General features: G+C 41.9%; 1 protein-coding gene across 4 annotated transcripts in view; it reads left to right on the top strand.

Annotated features, from left to right (window-relative positions):
* pde1a (phosphodiesterase 1A, calmodulin-dependent) overlaps window positions 1-23,100 on the top strand; it is a 517,554-nt gene that overhangs the window by 291,924 nt on the left and 202,530 nt on the right. The window contains exon 1 of one of the 4 annotated variants that reach the window (XM_051930637.1): window positions 20,295-20,442. The exons of the other annotated variants lie outside the window; for them this stretch is intronic. Coding sequence (XP_051786597.1) covers window positions 20,390-20,442 — 53 coding nt within the window. The 5' untranslated portion in view covers window positions 20,295-20,389. Of the gene's footprint in view, window positions 1-20,294; window positions 20,443-23,100 lie in introns of those variants that run through there. 4 annotated transcript variants of the gene reach the window in all.

Here is a 23,100-nt window from a genome sequence, read left to right as displayed (position 1 = left end):
TCGTAAGAGCAGTGTTAATATTTGTAACATGCCATCTGTTGGAAATACAAATGCAATGCATACGTCTCCTTTATATGCCATTTGGCATGGGATTTGTCAAAGCAGTGTTAATGTTTGTGGTGCACCATCTGTTGGAATGGCAAATGCAATGCGTTTTATTGCTAAAAATGCTTTTGATGTGCCATGCTTTTGATTGGCAGAGACACAGCAACCGGATGTACACACAGACAGACACTTATCCTCTTATTAAGGTGGACTGTAGATTAATCTTTACCTCATCAAATATTACTTTGGGCTAGGAGGACAACTGGCAGGGTCTATTGGTGACATAGAAAGGAGAAAGAAGGATCTAGAAGGAAGTCGTGCATGAAGTGGGTCATGTGACACGAGTGGCACCGTTGCCTCCCTGCTTTGTGTGCCTGTGCCTTGAAGATGATGGGCACAGGTCATGCCTGTCTGTCACGTGATACCCCACAAGGTTTCATACTCGTCTCTTTTTTTAGTCATGAAAGTGTCCTTTTTTTCCATTTTGACCCCAGTGAATACAGTCGTTCACCCCGACTGCCAGCGCAGAGCTTCTGTTTGCTTAGTAGGTTTAATTTTAGCCTTTCCTGGTGAGTCTCTAGTGGCTTCTCTTTCAGGGATGTCTTCACTGTGGCTCTGCTGGCGCGCTCTCATGAAACCACAATTTGCTGTATGGCAGTCTGTGGCCAGTGGCAGTGCAAAGCCCGTAGTTTGATACTTCCTACAGGGGGGACGCTTGTTTACTGGCAGACAGAGCCAAGTTGGTTTTCACAGAAATGGGGCTGAGAAGGAAGGCTGAGGAGGACAGGAAGAGTGGACAGCAGCGCTCTGAACTTGGATGACACTGAGACTTCTCTTTAGGGTCCCTGAGCCCCCACAAGGCTGGATTAGTGAACCGCTCTTTAAAGAGTGTAAACAGATGGCTACCGCTTTAAAATATTGCTGCTGCCCAAGTCCTGTCTTGGATCAAACCTCATTAACGCTAAAGGCTCGAAACCAACAGAACGACCATCATGAAAGACACCAGAGATCTTCTTGTGTTACACTTCTCCAAAGTGGCAGTCACTTCTATAGCTTTGTGGCTCCAAATCCTTGGAATTCTCACCAAATGTCTCACCATGACACTCGTCTGGAGCTCCTGGTCAAAACGAACCTGCTCTGCTGTTCACATATATCTATCTATCTGTCTATCATATAGTGCCTTTCATGTCTATCTATCTATCTATCTATCTATCTATCTATCTATCTATCTATCTATCTATCTATCTATCTATCTATCTATCTATTATATAGTGCCTTTCATATCTATCTATCTATCATATAGTGCCTTTCACATCTATCTATCTATCATATAATGCTTTTCATATCTATCTATCTATCTATCTATCTATCTATCTATCTATCTATCTATCTATCTATCTATCTATCTATCTATCTATCTATCTATCATATAGTGCCTTTCACATCTATCTATCTATCTATCTATCTATCTATCTATCTATCTATCTATCTATCTATCTATCTATCTATCTATCTATCTATCTATCTATCTGTCTCTATCATATAGTGCCTTTCACATCTATCTATCTATCTATCTATCTATCTATCTATCTATCTATCTATCTATCTATCTATCTATCTATCTATCTATCTATCAATCATATAATGCTTTTCATATCTATCTATCTATCTATCTATCTATCTATCTATCTATCTATCTATCTATCTATCTATCTATCTATAGTGCCTTTCATATCTATCTATCTATCATATAGTGCCTTTCACATCTATCTATCTATCTATCTATCTATCTATCTATCTATCTATCTATCTATCTATCTATCTATCTATCTATCTATCATATAGTGCCTTTCATATCTATCTATCTATCATATAGTGCCTTTCACATCTATCTATCTATCTATCTATCTATCTATCTATCTATCTATCTATCTATCTATCTATCTATCTATCTATCTATCTATCTATCATATAGTGCCTTTCATATCTATCTATCATATAGTGCCTTTCACATCTATCTATCTATCTATCTATCTATCTATCTATCTATCTATCTATCTATCTATCTATCTATCTATCTATCTATCTATCATATAATGCTTTTCATATCTATCTATCTATCTATCTATCTATCTATCTATCTATCTATCTATCTATCTATCTATCTATCTATCTATCATATAGTGCCTTTCATATCTATCTATCTATCTATCTATCTATCTATCTATCTATCTATCTATCTATCTATCTATCTATCTATCTATCTATCTATCATATAGTGCCTTTCACATCTATCTATCTATCTATCTATCTATCTATCTATCTATCTATCTATCTATCTATCTATCTATCTATCTATCTATCATATAGTGCCTTTCATATCTATCTATCATATAGTGCCTTTCACATCTATCTATCTATCTATCTATCTATCTATCTATCTATCTATCTATCTATCTATCTATCTATCTATCTATCTATCTATCTATCTATCTATCTATCTATCATATAGTGCCTTTCACATCTATCTATCTATCTATCTATCTATCTATCTATCTATCTATCTATCTATCTATCTATCTATCTATCTATCTATCTATCATATAATGCTTTTCATATCTATCTATCTATCTATCTATCTATCTATCTATCTATCTATCTATCTATCTATCTATCTATCTATCTATCTATCTATCATATAATGCTTTTCATATCTATCTATCTATCTATCTATCTATCTATCTATCTATCTATCTATCTATCTATCTATCTATCTATCTATCTATCTATCTATCATATAATGCTTTTCATATCTATCTATCTATCTATCTATCTATCTATCTATCTATCTATCTATCTATCTATCTATCTATCTATCTATCTATCTATCTATCTTATAGTGCCTTTCATGTCTATCTAGACTAGATCAGACTTGTCTATTCCTATTTTCTCATACCAGGGTCTTCGTCCTTAGCTGTCACCCCCTAACCCCCCCGTAGATGTGCTCAAGCAGGCCACTCTGTGGCAGCGATGCCATCCTTTGGCTTTAGGAGTTTCCCGGAGACTAATGGGTCACAAGTGACTGGGCAGCGAGGTGCTATTAGTGGGTGTTTTAGTGTAAATGCCCCCCCCCCCCCTGTGATTTGTAAGTTTTCTTTAGGATTGCGCCACTTGTGCCTTCCCTTGGCGCGTAGGAGGCTCGAGCACATGGCAGTTCAATTTAAAATGCAATGCCTAATTGCACTCTGATTTCAAATACTCAACAATAGGGCTGAGATATCATTTTGAGTACGCAGAATGTGAATTAAAAAGATCTAAATTGACTTTCCCCGGTTGACTTGTATGGAGGTGGTGAGATCTCCGAAACGATGCCATCCATAAACCTTCAATTATGTTTTGAACCGTTAAAATGGCTCTTTAAGATGTCAAAAGTTAGATTTGATTCATGTTGAATTGGAACACATTAACGCCGTGCGCAGCCTTTGCTAGCCATCCAGTCGCTCAGATTATCTCGACATGACAGCCGCGTTGACATCTGTGGACCAAATGCCTGCATTTTCGTTTCTTTCAAACTGGAGCGACGGAGATTCTGACAATGACAGGCCTCTCAAATTCGGCTTGTGGCCCAGCCAATGTACAATTGAGGAAAGGGAACAAAGACAACAGAAACTCTCAGGAATTAGCATTAAATGTTAAAATGGTAGGAGTGAACTTTGAAGGCGTTAACTCAGGACTGACGTTTCTATCCTAAGCTCTGTTCTTGTTTGACTTGATGCTTGCTTGATGGGTTTTACCAAAGGCAGCACAGTGGCGCGGTGGTTAGCACAGCTGTCCCACAGATTTAACGTGGCGTTTGCATGTCCTACCCGCGTCCCTGTGGGTTTTCCTCTGGCCGTTCACCTCGCACTTCAAAAATGTGCAACTTAAGTGAAGCGACAATGGCAAAGCAGATCCTGGCATGCAGGGCCATCTTAACAGTGTGGCAACTGTAGAGGGCGTAGCGGCCACTCAACCCGACGCAGACAGACACAGGAGGCACACTAATAAAACACAAATGTTTTATTTTTATTTTTCTTCGCCTGTGGGCAACGCCTTCCCCGTTTCCCACAGCCCCAACAAGCACCGTCACAACACACAATTCTCTTCCTCTTCTCTCGACCTCCACCACTGCTCTCTGGCAAGCTTCTTCCACTACCACCCGACTCTGGCTCTCAGAAAAGTGTCTGCTGCTCCCTTATATAGGTCACCCGGAAGTGCTGCAGGTGCTCGTTGACCCACTTCTGGGTGTGGCAGAAGGACAGCCCCCCCACACATGGGCTCAAGAAGAGTTGCAGCAATAAACCGGATATCCAACAGGGCTGTAAAGAACTCCAATTCCCATGAAGCCCTGCGGGAACATAACATACCGCTGCCATCCAGGGGTGCTGCCCTCTAGTGGAATGCTGCTGACCACACTTGCTCACCCGGTCCTTCCAAGGCAGAGGCATCCCAGACAGGCAAAGGCCCTGGCCATCTATGACAACAGCATCATAGGCCCCCGAGCAAAGTAGAGCAAAACAGAAACATATGTACATGGGCATCAGAAAAAAACGTGGGCCCCTATGCTCACTGGGGGGCTCCCGGGCAACTACCCAGCATACCCTTTACACTATTCAGTGTGTAACCTGTAATCTCATCTATATAGGTGGAGACCATGAACAGCATTAAGGCTCAATGTATCTACATCTGATGGAAAATCAAACTAGACAGACGAGATTATATAGATAGATAGATAGATAGATAGATAGATAGATAGATAGATAGATAGATAGATAGATAGATAGATAGATAGATAGATAGATAGATAGATGAAAGGCACTATATAATAGATAGATAGAAATAGGAAAGGCACTATATAATAGATAGATAGATAGATAGATAGAAATAGGAAAGGCACTATATAATAGATAGATAGATAGATAGATAGATAGATAGATAGATAGATAGATAGATAGATAGATAGATAGATAGATAGATAGATAGATAGATGAAAGGCACTATATAATAGATAGATAGATAGATAGATATGAAAGGCACTACAGTATATGATAGATAGATAGATAGATAGATAGATAGATAGATAGATAGATAGATAGATAGATAGATAGATAGATAGATATGAAAGACACTATATAATAGATATGAAAGGCACTATATGATAGATAGATAGATAGATAGATAGATAGATAGATAGATAGATAGATAGATAGATAGATAGATAGATAGATAGATAGATAGATAGATGAAAGGCACTATATAATAGATAGATAGATAGATAGATATGAAAGGCACTACAGTATATGATAGATAGATAGATAGATAGATAGATAGATAGATAGATAGATAGATAGATAGATAGATAGATAGATAGATAGATAGATAAGGCACTATATGATAGATAGACAGATAGATAGATAGATGAAAGGCACTATATGATAGATAGATAGATAGATAGATAGATAGATAGATAGATAGATAGATAGATAGATAGATAGATAGATAGATAGATAGATAGATAGATAGATGAAAGGCACTATATAATAGATAGATAGATAGATAGATAGATAGATATGAAAGGCACTACAGTATATGATAGATAGATAGATAGATAGATAGATAGATAGATAGATAGATAGATAGATAGATAGATAGATAGATAGATAGATAGATAGATAAGGCACTATATGATAGATAGACAGATAGATAGATAGATGAAAGGCACTATATGATAGATAGATAGATAGATAGATAGATAGATAGATAGATAGATAGATAGATAGATAGATAGATAGATAGATAGATAGATAGATAGATAGATAGATAGATAGATGAAAGGCACTATATGATAGATAGATAGATAGATAGATAGATAGATAGATAGATAGATAGATAGATAGATAGATAGATAGATAGATGAAAGGCACTATATGATAGATAGATAGATAGATAGATAGATAGATAGATAGATAGATAGATAGATAGATAGATAGATAGATAGATAGATACTTTATTAATCCCAAGGGGAAATTCACACACAGAGCTGCTGAAAAGGCTGCCACTCTCAGCGGCGCCTGAGTATGCAATATACATTATATATATTATATATATATCCATCCATCCATTTTCCAACCCGCTGAATCCGAACACAGGGTCACGGGGGTCTGCTGGAGCCAATCCCAGCCAACACAGGGCACAAGGCAGGAACCAATCACGGGCAGGGTGCCAACCCACCGCAGGTCACACACAAACACACCCACACACCAAGCACACACTAGGGCCAATTTAGAATCACCAATCCACCTAACCTGCATGTCTTTGGACTGTGGGAGGAAACCGGAGCGCCCGGAGGAAACCCACGCAGACACAGGGAGAACATGCAAACTCCACACAGGGAGGACCCGGGGAAGCGAACCCAGGTTTCCTAACTGCGAGGCAGCAGTGCTACCACTGCGCCACCGTGCCGCCTATATTATATATATATATATATGTATATTATATATACATTATGCCCAGACAGCTCACACACCGTAATTGAGAGCCATTGGAACAAAACTCGATGTTTCAGAAAAGAATTGGAGTTTAGATACAGCCTTTCCAAAATGGCCTGAATGACTGATAATGTCACCAAAAAACATACAGGGCCATATTCAGTCAGTCAGTCATCCATTATCCAACCCGCTAAATCCAAACACAGGGTCATATGACAATTGAGAAATAAAAACTTAATTTTAGTGTCAGTGACCCCATATGTGCCAGCCTAGCTGGTATCCCCTACCCTAATGCCTAACTCTGACCCCACATCCAAATCCTTATCTTAAGGCTTGTGGGGGTGTGAGGCTGGTTTACATCGGGGTCCCTAATGTTAAAATTAGATGGGGGGGCCTTATCTTAAAATCGTTTATGGTATTTTTCCTCTTGTTGTCCTTGTAGACGGGCCTTCCCATACGTTAAAGCCTGAACTTAATGTTCGTGGGGGTAAGGCCGGATACACCAGGGTCCTTAATCTGAAAAAATTTTAGAATAGGCGGCCTAATCTTAAAAATTGTAAGGGAGCCTAATCTTAAAGTTAGACCTTGGTGTATTTTTAGAACCCTAAAATTTAGATTTCGACCCTAATACCCTATTTTAGACCTGGCATTAACCCTAAATAGCACTAGTATTTTAGAACCCTTGTATATTGATTTTTAGGCTTTTTTATTCTTTATTTGACCTTACTTTGTTGCATTTTAGACCTGTTGATAGTTTTAGATAAACGATTTTTGTCCCAGCATGCTTCAAGTCGACCACCATCACACCAGTGCCGAAGAAGTCATCAGTGACATGCCCGAATGACTACCAGCCAGTTGCACTCATGCCAATCATCATGAAGTGCTTGGAAAGGTTAGTCATGTCACTCATAAAGACTCCCTTGACCCTCTTCAGTTTGCAGACCGCTCAAACAGGCCAACTGAGGATGCCATATGCTCTGCCCTTCACCTCTCCCTGTCACATCTGGATAAAAAAGACACACATCTGTCATAGACTTTAGCTCCGCCTTCAACACAATCATCCCTCAAACGCTGGATATAAAACTGAGCAGGCTGGGCCTGAACACCACCCTCTGCGATTGGACCCTGGACTTCTTGACAGAGAGACCCCAGTCAGTTCAGATGGGCAGCAACATCACACTGAGCACTGGAGAGCCGCAGGGCTGTGTGCTTAGTCCACTGCCCTTCACCCTGCTGACTGCACAGCCACAACAACACCAACCACATCATCAAGTTTAGGGAATGATATGACGGTGCTGGGACTGATAAGCAGGGATGATGAAACAGCATACAGAGATGAGGTGGAATGGCTGTCCGCATGGTGTGAAGACAACAATCTATCTGTCAATGTCGACAAGACAAAAGAGATAATCGTGGACTTCAGAAAATCACATCCCACTCAGCATCAACGGTTTAGATGTGCAGACTGTTAGGAGTACCAAGTTCCTCGATGTGCACATAACTGAGGAACTTACGTGGACACATAACACCTCATCACTAATCCAGAAAGCTCAGCAGAGACTACACTCACTGAGGTGGCTGAAGCGAGCAAGTCTTCCCCCTTCCATCCTCACCATGTTCTACAGAGGCACCATTGAGAGTGTTCTGACCAGCTGCATCACCGTCTGGTACGGGAACTGCAATATATCTGACCGCAAAGAATAGTGAAGACAGCAGAGAACATTATTAGGGTGTATCTCCCTTCACTACAGGACATAAGTTTACAAACACAGTGTCCGCAAGGCCCCCTTACACCCCTCACATGGACTTTTCACACTTCTGCCAATCAAGAGAAGATACTGCAGCATCAGAGCCAGATCTGCCAGGCTGCAGGAGAGTTTTTACCCCCAAGCTGTCAGACACCAGGCTGCCCCCCGGGACCTTCCACACGACCTCCACCACCTCAAGAAACAGAACTTTTATACATGAAAGTCACTGTCCTGTAAAGACGAGTGTGCAGGTAGAGAAGAACTGAAAATCTCATACTGACCTTTATGGATTTGACATTCTTGATATCCTTCTGCTGTGAAACATTCTGACCTGTCATTGTTTACACATGTCTTAAACAACTATTAGTATACACTGATCATTTCTGTATTATCTATATCAAATATTTATTATTTATGTATTATATTAGATATCTTACACAAGGGCGGCATGGTGGCGCAGTGGGTAGCGCTGCTGCCTTGCAGTTGGGAGATCTGGGGACCTGGGTTCACTTCCCGGGTCCTCCCTGCGTGGAGTTTGCATGTTCTCCCCGTGTCTGTGTGGGTTTCCTCCCACAGTCCAAAGACATGCAGATTAGGTGGATTGGCGATTCTAAATTGGCCTTGGTGTGTGGGTGTGTTTGTGTGTGTCCTGCGGTGGGTTGGCACCCTGCCCGGGATTGGTTCCTGACTTGTTGGCTGGGATTGGCTCCAGAAGACCTGTGTGACCCTGTGTTCGGATTCAGAGGGTTGGATAATGGATGGATATCTTACACATCAATATTGATGTCTTGTCTTGTTTGTGTTTTAATTTTATATCCATCCATCCATTAATGTTAACGTTTGTGATGTGCCATCTGTTGGAGTGACAAATGCAATGCATTTTATTACTACAAATGTGTGTGATGCACCATCTGTTGGAATGAAAGAGACATAGCAACTGGAGAAACGCACAGATACACAGACCCTTATGTTTTAAGTATGGTGTATATTCTCTATAATGGGAGGGCCAAAAACTATATCCCAATATAATTGTTTATTTTTTATTTCTTTGGTTTATTTCAACACCCCAAATATTCTAATTCTGCGGTGGGCTGGCACCCTGCCTGGGATTGGTTCCTGCCTTGTGCCCTGTGTTGGCTGGGATTGGCTCCAGCAGACCCCCGTGACCCTGTTCGGATTCAGCGGGTTGGAAAATGGATGGATGGATGGATGGATGGAAATATTCTAATTCCAAATAATCAAGTGTAATAAAAAAAATTAACTAGGATTTTAAAAACAATTCTAATAAGGAAAAAAAACAACTAGGGAACTGAAATAAGAAATGAAGCAGCAACTAAGGGATACAACAAAGCCAAACCCAGCCAACACAGGGCACAAGGCAGGAAACAAACCCCAAGCAGGGTGCCAGCCCACCGCAGGGCACACACACACACAGTAGGCCAATGCACCTAACATGTCTTTGGACTGTGGAAGGACACGGGGAGAACATGCAAACTCCACGCAGAGAGGACCCGGTAAGCTAACTGCAAGGCAGCAGCGCTACCCACTGCGCCACCGTGACGCCCTTTAATTTTAAATTTAAATTTTAATTCTATTTTTAATTTATTATTTGCACGTCATGTTGTTACACTGTGGACCCAGAGCTTCGCAATTTCGTTTATCTGTATACTTGTACTGTATATAGTTGAGATGACAAAAAAGTTCACTTTGACTTTGACTTATACATATTTATGCAAATTTTGCAACGTTTTAAAAGTAATTATCATGACCATTTTATAAGGTATTTTATAGAAGTCTTTTAAGGTATTTTGAAGTATTTTAAAAGCTATTTATATTACTAGGGATGATCGTTGTGGCTAAACATAGACTTATACACATGGTGGTGTGTACCAGTGCACTTTGTCCCCTTGGGGACAATAAATTTCTGTTAACCCTGACCCTAAGTGGGTGGCACTAAATCTGACACTTGGAAAATTAAAGTCCAAGGTGACTTATTCTCCTAGTCTAGTGGATTGGCGTCCACCTCTTCCCGAGCCGAGTGTCGTTATTGCGGATACGAACGTTTGGCGATTCGGTTCGTGTCAATATGAAAAATTACAAGTAGACGTCATACAGAATCCCTTATCTTATACAAAAACGTAATCCGGACACCACTCCTTATGTTTTCGTGTTATGGATCGGAATGAGGGATTTATTTAGTCCCATTGAACCAAATTGGAGACCCCTTCAAAGCTTTGGCTCTTTCTTTCCCCCAAATATTGTTTAGATCTGACACAGAGTCCTCCCGTACGACATCTGGAGGGAATGAGAAGGATGGAGGCTTCCAAATGTTTTACCAAACTCGATTATTAAATTCAGTTGAGTTAAGGAAGATCTACAGAGAGATTTACTCGAAAGAGGCCCCCAGTATAATCACTGAATGAAACGACATGCAATGTGCTCCTCCGTATATGGAGCCTCGAACAAGCCGGGATGCCCCTGCGTTAGAGCGATGAGGTGGGCGGCAGACAGCCGTTGCGACGTTTAACCTCAGTTTGCAACTTCTGGGTGTGTACCGCCCGTACCCCTTGAGTCAGTCACTCGACTTCTCATCAGGATGGTGGTGTACAGTATTGAGCAGCGCGTCTTCATGGGGCGAACCTATCGAGTCACCAATTCATTTAAGTGATGTCAGAGTGAATTTAGGAAGAAATATGGTGTTGGTGATGTACCCTCACAGAGTGTTATTCAGAAAATGGTATGGAAACTGGAAACTACAGGATCATTGATCCCTTCTGATAGAGGAGGCCGTCTGAAAATGGATGGCATGCAACATGGTCTGCGGCAGTCGCCTACAAAACCTCTTGAGACGCCCAGCACAGGAGACTCAACATGTCAGAGAGCTGCAAAAAAGAGCAAAATTGCATGCGTATTGTACATCTCTGTTATACGCCCTTTGGTATGGGATTTTTAAAAGCTGTGTTAATATTCATGATCTGTTGGAATGAACAATACAATGCACATGTCTCTGTTATGTGCTATTTGGTATGGGATTCATAAAGGCAGTACTACTGTTTGTGATGCGCCATCTGATGGAATGAACAATGCAATGCATTTTAGTACCACAGATGTTTGGGATTCACCACCTGTTGGAATGAAAAATGCAATGCATTTTATTATCACATTACAGAATACATTCCAAAAGATGGTAAAATGCAAACCTTAATGCTGAGGTCTACATTGAGTACATAGTTTCAGTTCATCTTAGATGGATAGCAGAGGTAGTAAGCAAATAATAAAATAGACATGAGTATCCAACACTTGACCAAAACTACAACTTACCTTGATTGGAGTGATTAATGGAATTAATATGTCTCTGTTATAGTCCCTTTGGTACGGGATTTGTAAAAGCAGCATTGATATTTGTAATGTGCCATCTGTTGGAATGAACAATTCAATGCATATATCCCTGTTGTGTTATTTGATATGGGATTCATAAAGCCAGTATTAATGTTTGTGATGCGCCATCTGATGGAATGAACAATGCAATGCATTTTAGTACCACAGATGTTTGGGATTCACCACCTGTTGGAATGAAAAATGCAATGCATTTTATTACCACATTACAGAATACATTCCAAAAGATGGTAAAATGCAAACCTTAATGCTGAGGTCTACGTTGAGTACATAGTTTCAGTTCATTGTAGATGGATAGCAGAGGTAGTAAGCAAATAATAAAATAGACATGAGTATCCAAGACTTGACCAAAATTAGAACTTACCTTGATTGGAGTGATTAATGGAATTAATATGTCTCTGTTATACTCCCTTTGGTACGGGATTTGTAAAAGCAGCATTGATATTTGTAATGTGCCATCTGTTGGAATGAACAATTCAATGCATATGTCCCTGTTGTGTTATTTGATATGGGATTCATAAAGCCAGTATTAATGTTTGTGATGCGCCATCTGATGGAATGAACAATGCAATGCATTTTAGTACCACAGATGTTTGGGATTCACCACCTGTTGGAATGAAAAATGCAATGCATTTTATTACCACATTACAGAATACATTCCAAAAGATGGTAAAATGCAAACCTTAATGCTGAGGTCTACGTTGAGTACATAGTTTCAGTTCATTGTAGATGGATAGCAGAGGTAGTAAGCAAATAATACAATAGACATGAGTATCCAAGACTTGACCAAAATTAGAACTTACCTTGATTGGAGTGATTAATGGAATTAATATGTCTCTGTTATACTCCCTTTGGTATGGGATTTGTAAAAGCAGCATTGATATTTGTGATGTGCCATCTGTTGGAATGACAAATGCAATGCATTTTATTACTACAAATGTGTGTGATGCACTATCTGTTGAAATGAAAGAGACATAGCAACTGGAGAGACGCACAGATACACAGACCCTTATGTTTTAAGTATGGTGTATATTCTCTATAATGGGAGGGCAAAAAACTATATCCCAATATAATTGTTTATTTTTTATTTCTTTGGTTTATTTCAACACCCCAAATATTCTAATTCCAAATGATCAAGTGTAATAAAAAAAATTAACTAGGATTTAAAAAACAAAGGAAATGGAATAACTTCTTTAAACTTCAAAAAAAGAGAATTCTAATAAGGAAAAAAACAACTAGGGAACTGAAATAAGAAATGAAGTGGCAACTAAGGGATACAACAAAGCCCGAAGTCGCTTTACATTATCTTTAAAATGTTCAAACAAAGCTCTAAATCCAAATCCAAACCTCAAAAGACAATTTGGTTAAAAGAAATCTCTCAAAAATGAGGATGCAAAGGGAAGCTGAAGAACTCGGGTGCCTGTGACAGGCAGTTAGTTAGCTCTGTGATTCTGTGCCTTGGCATCGTTTGGGCACATCAGTTTTTTGTTTTAATTTGTAATGCCACATGAATATTATTGTCATTGTAATCATCTCGGTGCCATGTAGGTGCCGATCTTCGGGCACACGTTCGATTGTTCTGTCTGTAGTCACAACGCCCCTTGCCGGTCAGGGTGCCTGTTTGCTTTTGCTTTATAAACTGCCACTGTGGTTGAAGCAGCAATCCAAACACAGTGTGGCCTGTAGGGGGCATTGCAGTGGCCCAAACCCCCAGACACAACTACACAACACACTGTTGGGGTCAACTACAAGACATTAACTTCTCACAAAACCTCCACATGGGTGTCACTTTCCACCTTTGCAGACTGCACAACAAAGTAGCGAGTTTCTCCATCTACACCCCCCCACGGAATGCGCCCACCTGCTCCCGACTCTGACTTCCAAGTGGACAGTGGTGGCCCCTTTTTATGCCGGACCCAGGAGGCGTCAAGGAGGAAGCACCTGAAAGTAGGGACAGCCCTCCTCTGCAGCTCCCCCACTGTTGGCAGGGGTGCTCCGACTGGACTGCAACTCCCAGCATGCACTGTAGGGGCACACTGTCTCAAGAATGCTGCCATCCAGTGTGTCGTTGGGGGGGGACATGTACTCTTGTGAGGCAGTGACCACACCAAACCATCCATCCACTAGACTGGCCTCCCTGCCAGGTAAGGGTAACGAGGGTGGGGGGGGGGGGGGTTTATCCCAGCCATGCCATCCAACACAACAGCCTTGAAACTCTTTATGAAGCAAATCCTTTCCTGAAAACCAAACCCTTTCCTAAGATGAATTTTCATAAAGCAAACACATGATTGCTATCAATGCACTGGCGTTCCCATCCATCCATCCATCCATCCATTTTCCAACCTGCTGAATCCGAACACAGGGTCACGGGGGTCTGCTGGAGCCAATCCCAGCCTACACAGGGCGCAATCCGGGGCAGGACGCCAACCCACCGCAGACTGGCGTTCCCTTGCCTCCCAAAAAAAGTCTGTGACATACGTGAATATGGACAGCATTACTTTAATAATCACTATTATTAAAAACTACCGTAGACCCTAATAAGCCATTGCCCTTCACAGAATCGTGTTAATTAATCTGTTTACTGCTGATGGCCGAACCTCTCCCTCGGGTTCAGTGGAATCACGGAAAAGTTTGGGAATTTCGGTGAAACTAATTAAAGCCAACAGGGAAGGAGAAGCTGAGCGAGTTTCGAAAGGATTACTAAGGGATGTTAGTACTACACTACAAGGGAGGGGACGCTGGCGCACGCATGCTGTTGCCGCTCCTCCCTGTTAACAACACTTTTAAGTGCCTTGAGCATGGGAAAGGCGCTATATAAATAAAATGTATTATTATTAAATGTCTCTGAGGGCTACAAAAGTGTCTGCCTACTCGGCTGGACCATTAATTGTGCATAAAAAATGGGACCTGAGCTGTGAGGCCGACATACTAACCACTGAGCCGCCGTGCCTCCCTGACATTAAGTTAATAGAATCAAACATCATAACTTTCAAATGTATTGCGAGCAACGGGACCAGGAGTCATCATGACTTCTGCAAGGCTTGGCAGCCACAGATACACGAAACTGAGAAAGAACTGAGACCCCGTCACTTTCCGCCTGCTTTAATGTGTTGTTGATTTCATTTAAATTTTTGCCCACATGACAAAGTGGAGACATTTTATCGTTTGCTTTGCACATGTATTAGAAATAAAAAACCGCAATCTCTCATTCCTAGAAGTTATCAGACCCTAATTCAGCACTCTGTAAAAAGCCCCCTTTGACTGCATTGACAACTTTGAGTCTACTTGGTAAGTCTCTTCAAGCTTTGCGCCCCTGGATTTGGGCAGTTGATGCCGTTCTTCCTGGCAGATCCTCTCAAGTGCCGTTAGAACTTGATTGGAGACCAACGGCGGCCGCTGAATATGCTGGACATCATGTAGAAAGGCACCCATGTATAGAAGGTCTCACCTCATCTCAGGACTAAATCCAGCTTATGAAGTCCAAGGAACTCACTATTGACCTCTGCGATCAAATTGTGTGATACGGCACAGATCAGGGTTAGGAGATCAAACCATTTTCTGAAGCTTTGAGTGCTCCCTGGAGCACAGCAGCCTCAAGAATTGTGAAATGGAAGAAGTTGGGGACCACCAGGACTCTTCCTGGAGTTGGCCATCCAGCCAAACTGGGTAACTAGGCAAGAAGGGTGGTGACTGAGAACTCAATGGTTGCTCCAGCAGAGCTTCAGAAGTCCTCTGTGGTGTAGCTCAAACTCCATATGGAGCCCTAAGCCAGAGCAGACTCCCCTTAAGTCACCAAAGCAGCACCTCTCGTCATCCATAGTGTGACGGAGTTGAAAAAAGTTATGTCACCTAATGGACTGACCAGCTCTGGTCCTTCGCTGAGATGGGAGAACCTGTGAGAAGGACCGCCATTTCAGCAGCACTTCTTCCATCAGGTGGCTAGAGAGAAGACATTCTTAAGTAAAAGGGCAGATTTGAAGGACTCTGAGAGTCGGATGGTCTGATGAGACCAAAATGGACGTCTTTGGGCAGAACGCCAAGCACCAAGACCAGGCAGCACTCATCACTGGAACACATCTGACGTCACTTCTGGTTAAACTTTGTTAGTTCAGCCGCCTCCGCCCTTGGCCTGTTTAAGACACTCGCTGACTGGAAGTCGGTGTCCAGTGTGGGGCTGCCTGTGAGGTCAAACCTCATGAGAGAAAATATTTAAAATGTTTTACAGAAGTTAATTAGGCACCAGGGAGCTGCTTTAAGGAAAAAAGAAAACCAAAAAATATGTAAATACAGTCATATGAAAAAGTTTGGGAGCCCCTCTTAATCCATCCATCCATTTTCCAACCCGCTGAATCAGAACACAGGGTCATGAGTGTCTGCTGGAGCCAAACCCAGCCAACACTGGGCACAAGGCAGGAACCAATCCCGGGCAGGGCACCAACCCACCGCAGGACACACACACACATACCAAGCACACACACACCAGGGACAATTGAGAATCGCCAATCCACCTAACCTGCATGTCTTTGGACTGTGGGAGGAAACCCACGCAGACACGGGGAGAACATGCAAACTCCATGTAGGGAGGACCTGGGAAGCGAACCCAGGTCTCCTTACTGCTACCCACTGCGCCACCGTGCTGCCCCCTCTTAATTCTTTGGATTTTTGTTTCTTATTGGCAGAGCTTTCAAAGTAGCAACTTCCTTTAAATATCTGACATGCCTTATGGACACAGTAGGATTACAGCAGTGACATGAAGTTTATTGGATTAACAGAAAATATGCAATATGCATCATAACAAAATTAGACAGGTGCATAAATGTGGGCACCGCAACAGAGATATGACATCAATACTTAGTTGAGCCTCCTTTTGTCCTCTAGACGCTGTCCTCCTATAGCCTCTGATGAGTGTCTGATTCTAGATGGAGGTATTTCTGACCATTCTTCATACAAAATCTCTCCAGTTCAGTTCAATTTGATGGACAGTCTGCTTCAAATCATCCCATAGATTTTCGATGATATTCAAGTCAGGGGGCTGTGACGGCCATTCCAGAACATTGTACTTCTCCCTCTGCATGAATGCCTTTGTAGATTTCCAACTGTGTTTTGGGTCATTGTCCTGTTGGAATATCCAACCCCTGCATAACTTCAACTTTTCAACAATGAGGGTCCTGTGAACCGGTCCACCCTTGGGTAATCGTGCCACATGGCCGTAGTGCCGTAACTGGCGCCCCCTGACAATGCAGGTCATGTGCCTCATTCGGGACTCCATGAGAGACAAACCAGTGGTACCCAAGGACCCTCCATAGAGACACAGTGCTGAAGGAGGCCAGTCTTTATCTCAGGTCACTGGATGGCGTCCATGTCTCACAACCATATACTGAAGACACCTACTGGTTTCTTCTTTATCATGGCGGTGTTATTTCCTGTGCAACATATGGTCTAAAAATGGCTGATCAGTGAGGGTTTTTCAGGTCTAGAGGAACAAAAATAGGGGGGCATGTGAGGGATGACCTCAAATACTCAATATCCTATGTAACTATTATTATTATTATTAACTAGACAAAATGACGCATTAAAGGTGCATCATATGTGGAGGTTTCCTTGTATTGGTGAGTCAGGCGGCGCCAGACCAAAAAAACCTGAAGTGGCTTCAATTCATTCGAATGGGCAGAATAATTTTACTGTACTCCTCCAAAGACATCAGCTGTTGATAAATCTGCTCCGTCTGAGGACGAGGGCGAAAAACAAAAAGCGCTCCCCCTGGTGGCAGAGACATGTATTGTGAAAGGCTGCGAAGCGCAGATAAATAACGCGAATGCGGTTTAAGCTAAGAAGACAGAAACATCAAAACGCAGTCAGGTCTGGTCAGGCTGTCATTTGTTTTATTCTGAAAAATTAATATTTAAACTCTGAGAGATGAGCAGGTGTCATAACCGATAGACAGTTTTCACAACCGATAGATTGCACTATATAACTGACAGATACAGGGGTGGATCTGTAATGAATTATTATTATTATTATTATTATTATTATTATTATTATTATTATTATTATTACCATGAAATTAATGAAGCTTAAGCTTCAGGGCCTCGAATCCTGGAGGAGTTCCGGAAGTGATACAGATACATGTGAAGTGCATAACACAAAAGGTAAATGTGAAAGGCACTATAAGAGAAAAATATATCTGGAAAACACTATGTAATAGACAGATGTGAAGGGATATATATAATAAATAGATGTGAAACTGGCTAAATAAAACATGTGAAAGGCACCATAAGATACATAGATAGATAGAACGGAAAGGCACTATATAGTAGATTTATAAATTAAACAAGTTGTAAAATAAATTATCAGATATGAAAGGCACTATAAAATAAACAGATAGGAAAGGCACTATATAATAGATAGATAGATAGGAAAGGCACTATATAATAGATATAATATAGATATAATAGATAGATAGGTAAGGTACTGTATGATAGATAGATAGATAGATAGATAGATAGATAGATAGATAGATAGATAGATAGATAGATAGATAGGAATGGCACTATATGATAGATAGATAGATCGATGGGAAAGGCACTATATGATAGATTGACAGATAGATAGATAGGAATGGCACTATAAGATAGATAGATAGATAGATAGATAGATAGATAGATAGATAGATAGATAGATAGATAGATGTGAAAGGCACTATATGATAGATAGATAGATAGATAGATAGATAGATAGATAGATAGATAGATAGATAGATAGATAGATAGATAGATAGATAGGAAAGGCACTATAAGAGAAAAATATATCTGGAAAACACTATGTAATAGACAGATGTGAAGGGATATATATAATAAATAGATGTGAAACTGGCTAAATAAAACATGTGAAAGGTACCATAAGATATATAGATAGATAGAACGGAAAGGCACTATATAGTAGATTTATAAATTAAACAAGTTGTAAAATAAATTGTCAGATATGAAAGGCACTATAAAATAAACAGATAGATAGGAAATGTACTGTATGATAGATAGATAGATAGATAGATAGATAGATAGATAGATAGATAGATAGATAGATAGATAGATAGATAGATAGGAAAGGTAATATATGATAGATAGATAGATAGATAGATAGATAGATAGATAGATAGATAGATAGATAGATAGATAGATAGATAGATAGATAGATAGATCTGAAAAATGCACCACATAGCACATCAATAAAAGCATTGCATAACAGATGTATATAATATATATGAGAAAGAGATTATGTTATTGATTGTTATTGGCATGTTATGAACAGTGTGACTGCGATCGATAGAGACAGAAGTTTAAGGCACTATATTATTATGAATAAATACATGTTAGATATAATCGATAGGATCGGTGCCCTACGATTGACTGACAGAAAATGCGCTCGACTAAGTAGATTGTGTCGCATAATAAGACAGTAAATGAAACCGCGCCAGCTGCGTCACCGTTCCCGCTTTTCCGTTGCTTTCCCGGCCGCCCGGTCATCGCTTTACCTTCCCTTGCTTGTTTTTTTTTTTTTGTAAACGTTTGGCTTGGTCATTTTGATGTCATATTTTTAGGCTTAAGAGAGAAAGTCACCATTTACGAAGTTGTACATATTTAGTTTATAGGGTAACGTTTATGTCTGGTTTATATAGCGCCTTTCAAATCTACCTAGTTATTACCATTTTCCGAAGATGATTGGATTGATTCCATCCTTGAGGTTTTGGCTATGGTTTTACAGCCGGATGTCCTTCCTGACGTTAACCCTCTCTATTTATCCTGGCTTGGGACCGACTGTTTTGCCCACCTGGTCGCTAGATTACAGTACCTCGTTTCTTACAGCCCCTTGCTTCTCTATCTACTATATAGCGCCTTTCACATCTTCCCTATTTCCTTTCTTCTTCGTCTCTTTTTTTGTACCGGTGACCTCACTCCGCTTCGTCGGCCCACACACACGAGCCTCACCCGAAGCGGTTTAGCAGCCCTCCAGTTCTTCGCCGCTTTAATTCCAAACTCCGAAACCGAATCTCCGGCGCCAGAAGTGAGACGCGCCGCGCCGCTCAGCTCAGCCCAGCCCTGCCTCGCTCGCTCGCTCGCTCTTCTTGAAGCTTTTGGAAGGCAGCGAATAGAAGGCAGATTGTGACACGAGGGCTCCCAGCTTCCTGACGTGCGGCCAGTCCCTGAGGCAGGAGCCATCCGTCATCATTAGCTCGTGTACACAACTAACTTTGAGCAAGTCTGGCGAAGTTCTGGCACGGGGCAGCTGCCTCCTGTCGTGTTTCTCCGGGCCGTAAGTGAAGCGAGCGCCGGACTTTCCTTTTATTTGCTCCCACGCGATCTGTTAACGTTTACCTGGCTCGGGCGGTCGCTCCTCCTCGTTGTCGTCTGCAGGGTGATCGCCCGCTCGGCTCGGGACAGGAGTGTTACAGCTGCAGCGCCCGACTTTTCCATTGCCTGTTTTTGGGACTTAGCCAGGCAGTACTTCTCCGACTTGGCCTTAGCAGCCCCCGATTCGTCAGATAGGAGGGGTGTTGGGTGGGGGTGGGGGACCAAGGGGCAGGCGCTTTAAGCAAACTTTGCTTAACTTTGCGGCGTTGAAGAGGAGTCACGTAGAGGAGCCCCGTCCGTGTCCCGAAGCAGTTCGGCGGATTAAATGGACGAGTGTGTGACCATCAAGAGGAAGCTGCTGCACCGACCCATCTTCAGGTAAGCGCGCCCCCGTCTCCGCGTCTCCCTGCTGCGCGCGCTCTCTCTCTCTCGGGGTGACAGCCGTGTGACAGACGACCCGTCCACTGCGTGTTCTTGATGGCTGTGGTGACATTCTTGAAACCTGCTGGCAGATCCTCGTTTTTATTTTGCAGTAAGAGTGAGGGCGCCAAGGACAGGCGCTGTTTGCTTTTCTCGGAAGAGAAGAGAAGGGCGGGGCGGTGGGCACAGGTGAATGACAGGTGTGAAGGCTGGCAGAGCTGAGTTGATGCCAACCTATTGTCGGGTTAGAGAAATTAATATGGTAAAATTTATAATAGAAAAAAATACATTATTGATAAGTGAGCATTGGCGGGCACGGAGGTGGGCAGGTGCCAAGCGTAGGTGATGCGTTTTAGTGGTAATATAACGTTCTTGTCCAGTCATTGCTGGTCTGCTCAGGTCCTGAATGTGGCAAGCGGGTACAGCTGGGCTAGGGGCACTGCCACTTGTACCTCTTTCTTATCTGGGGGGATTTTAGGTGTTGTGCTGTAATATTTTTGCTTTCTTCTGCCAGTTCATAAATCATTAAGGAAATACGGCAAATAAAAAGCCTTTTAGCGTGGCAAACCTTACATGGGCACAAGTGGGTATTAGAGGGTACTACCGGGGGGGGAGGGGCGGGTTTGATCCAATTTGTATTCTAGACTTGGCAATGGACCACTTGGCCAATAGGCTTGTTTCTTTTTGTGGGTAAGCCTGGGTGGGCATCACTGCAAATGATTGGCACACACATTGATGTGCAAAGCTTTCTTTTAGGTAAATGGCTGACAGGTCTGATCCAGGCCTTGTCGGGGATAAAAGTTCTGTTTTTTTTTTTTGTCAAAAATCAGTTACTAGAATGGGAGAAATACTTTTGTTTGTGGCAGTTTCATATAGCGCCTTTCAGACTGGGCCATGTGAGCAAGTGTCTTTCAGATCGGTTTGTGTTATAAAGTTTCAAAGTCTTTAATATGGCATCTTTCAGACTGGGCCGTGTAACTAAGTGTCTTTTAGAATCAGTGTGTGTTATATAGTGCCCTTCTCAATAGGATTTAAAACAGAGGACATTTCAAAGCAATTGGTGTGTTTTATATAGTGCCTTTCTTTTGAAGCGAGCACTGTGTCTCTTTAGAGAATCTGCTGGTTTGACTTTGCGTCGCTCACTGAGTCCCGATTGAGGCACATGACCTGCATTGTGAGGGAGCGTCAGTTACGCGATGTGGCGGGATTACCCGAGGGTGATCTGGCTCATTGCTGAGGACCTGAGTGACTGGACCAGGCCGAAGGGACACCCACGTAACACCTGGCTGCATCAGATAGAGGGTCATTTCTGGAGGGTGGGACTGTACCGCCTGTCTGCCAGGGAGATCCCAAGCTGTTTCATTGTGTGGTGGGTGCAGCAATGCGCTCTACCAGTGTGTGTGCTCCCCAACCTGAGCTGACTTGCATCTGAAGGAGTAGCTGCTCTGAAATTTTGTTATACTGTAAATGGTAAAATGACAATGAAAGTTTCTAATTCTACTTTCGGAGCCTATGGGGACTTTGTGTATGTGCTTTGGGACGCCTGGCTCACGACAGCTCTGTTGATTGTGGTTCTAGTTACCTAATTGTGAACTGTCTTGTTAAGTTAACTTATGTTCCATGGTACTTAGTGGGTGGAGCCCCAGGAGGCGGGGCCACCCTGACATTACCCTCACTCCTGGGCTGTCCCTCTCTGGCTATTTGAATCTGCTGAGAAGGCTCAGAAGCAGGACGTCATGTGTTTTGTGGTGGAGTGTATGTAAGTTGGATGTTCTGCTTTGATCATTTTTCGCTTTGTATATGGTTGCGAGACATGGACGAAGGCTGGTCTCCTTCATGTGGGTCTCTTCGGAGAATCCTCGGCTACCGCTGGTTTGACTTTGTGTTGCTCATGGAGTCCCGAATGAGGCACGTGACCTGCATTGTGATGGAGCGTCAGTTACGGTGGTGCGATCTCCCGAGGGTTATCTACCTCGCGGGACCCTCATTGTTGAGGACCCGAGTGGCTGGACCAGGCCAAGGGGTCACCCACGTAACACCTGGCTGCGGCAAACAGAGGGTCATTTTTGGAGGGTGGGACTGGACCATGTGTCTGCCAGGGTGGAGTTTGCCAACCGGGATCCCAAACTGTTTCATCATGAGGTGGGTGGGTGTGGCAACGCGCTGTACCAGTGTGTGCCCCGAAGCTGAACCTAACCTTCAAATCCTTTATGTACAAGCCTTTAAATACAGCACCTTTCAGACTGAGCCATGTAATGAGAGGTTTTTCAAATGAATCTGTGTTATATAGCGCCTTTCCTGATAGGTATTATGACAGAGCAGATAGATTTCAAAGCAATCAGTGTGTTTTGTATGGCACTTTTATTTCTGACTGAACACTATTTCAAACTCTGCATGTAACAGCCTTTTATATAGTGCCTTTCAGAAAGTAGACCATTTAGTAAATAACAGTGGGCATAGGTAAGCCTCCTTAAAACCAAGAGGAAATTATTATTAATAATAATAATAAAAATAATGATGATAATAATAATGGTGATGATCATCATGATAATAATAATGATAATGATGATAATAACAACGATAATGATGATAATAATAATGATGATGATAATAATA

This window comes from Erpetoichthys calabaricus, chromosome 8, assembly GCF_900747795.2.
Source record: "Erpetoichthys calabaricus chromosome 8, fErpCal1.3, whole genome shotgun sequence".
Taxonomy (NCBI): domain Eukaryota; kingdom Metazoa; phylum Chordata; class Cladistia; order Polypteriformes; family Polypteridae; genus Erpetoichthys; species Erpetoichthys calabaricus.
Note: the sequence above shows the minus strand (reverse complement) of the source record. Positions and strands in the feature narration are given on the sequence as shown.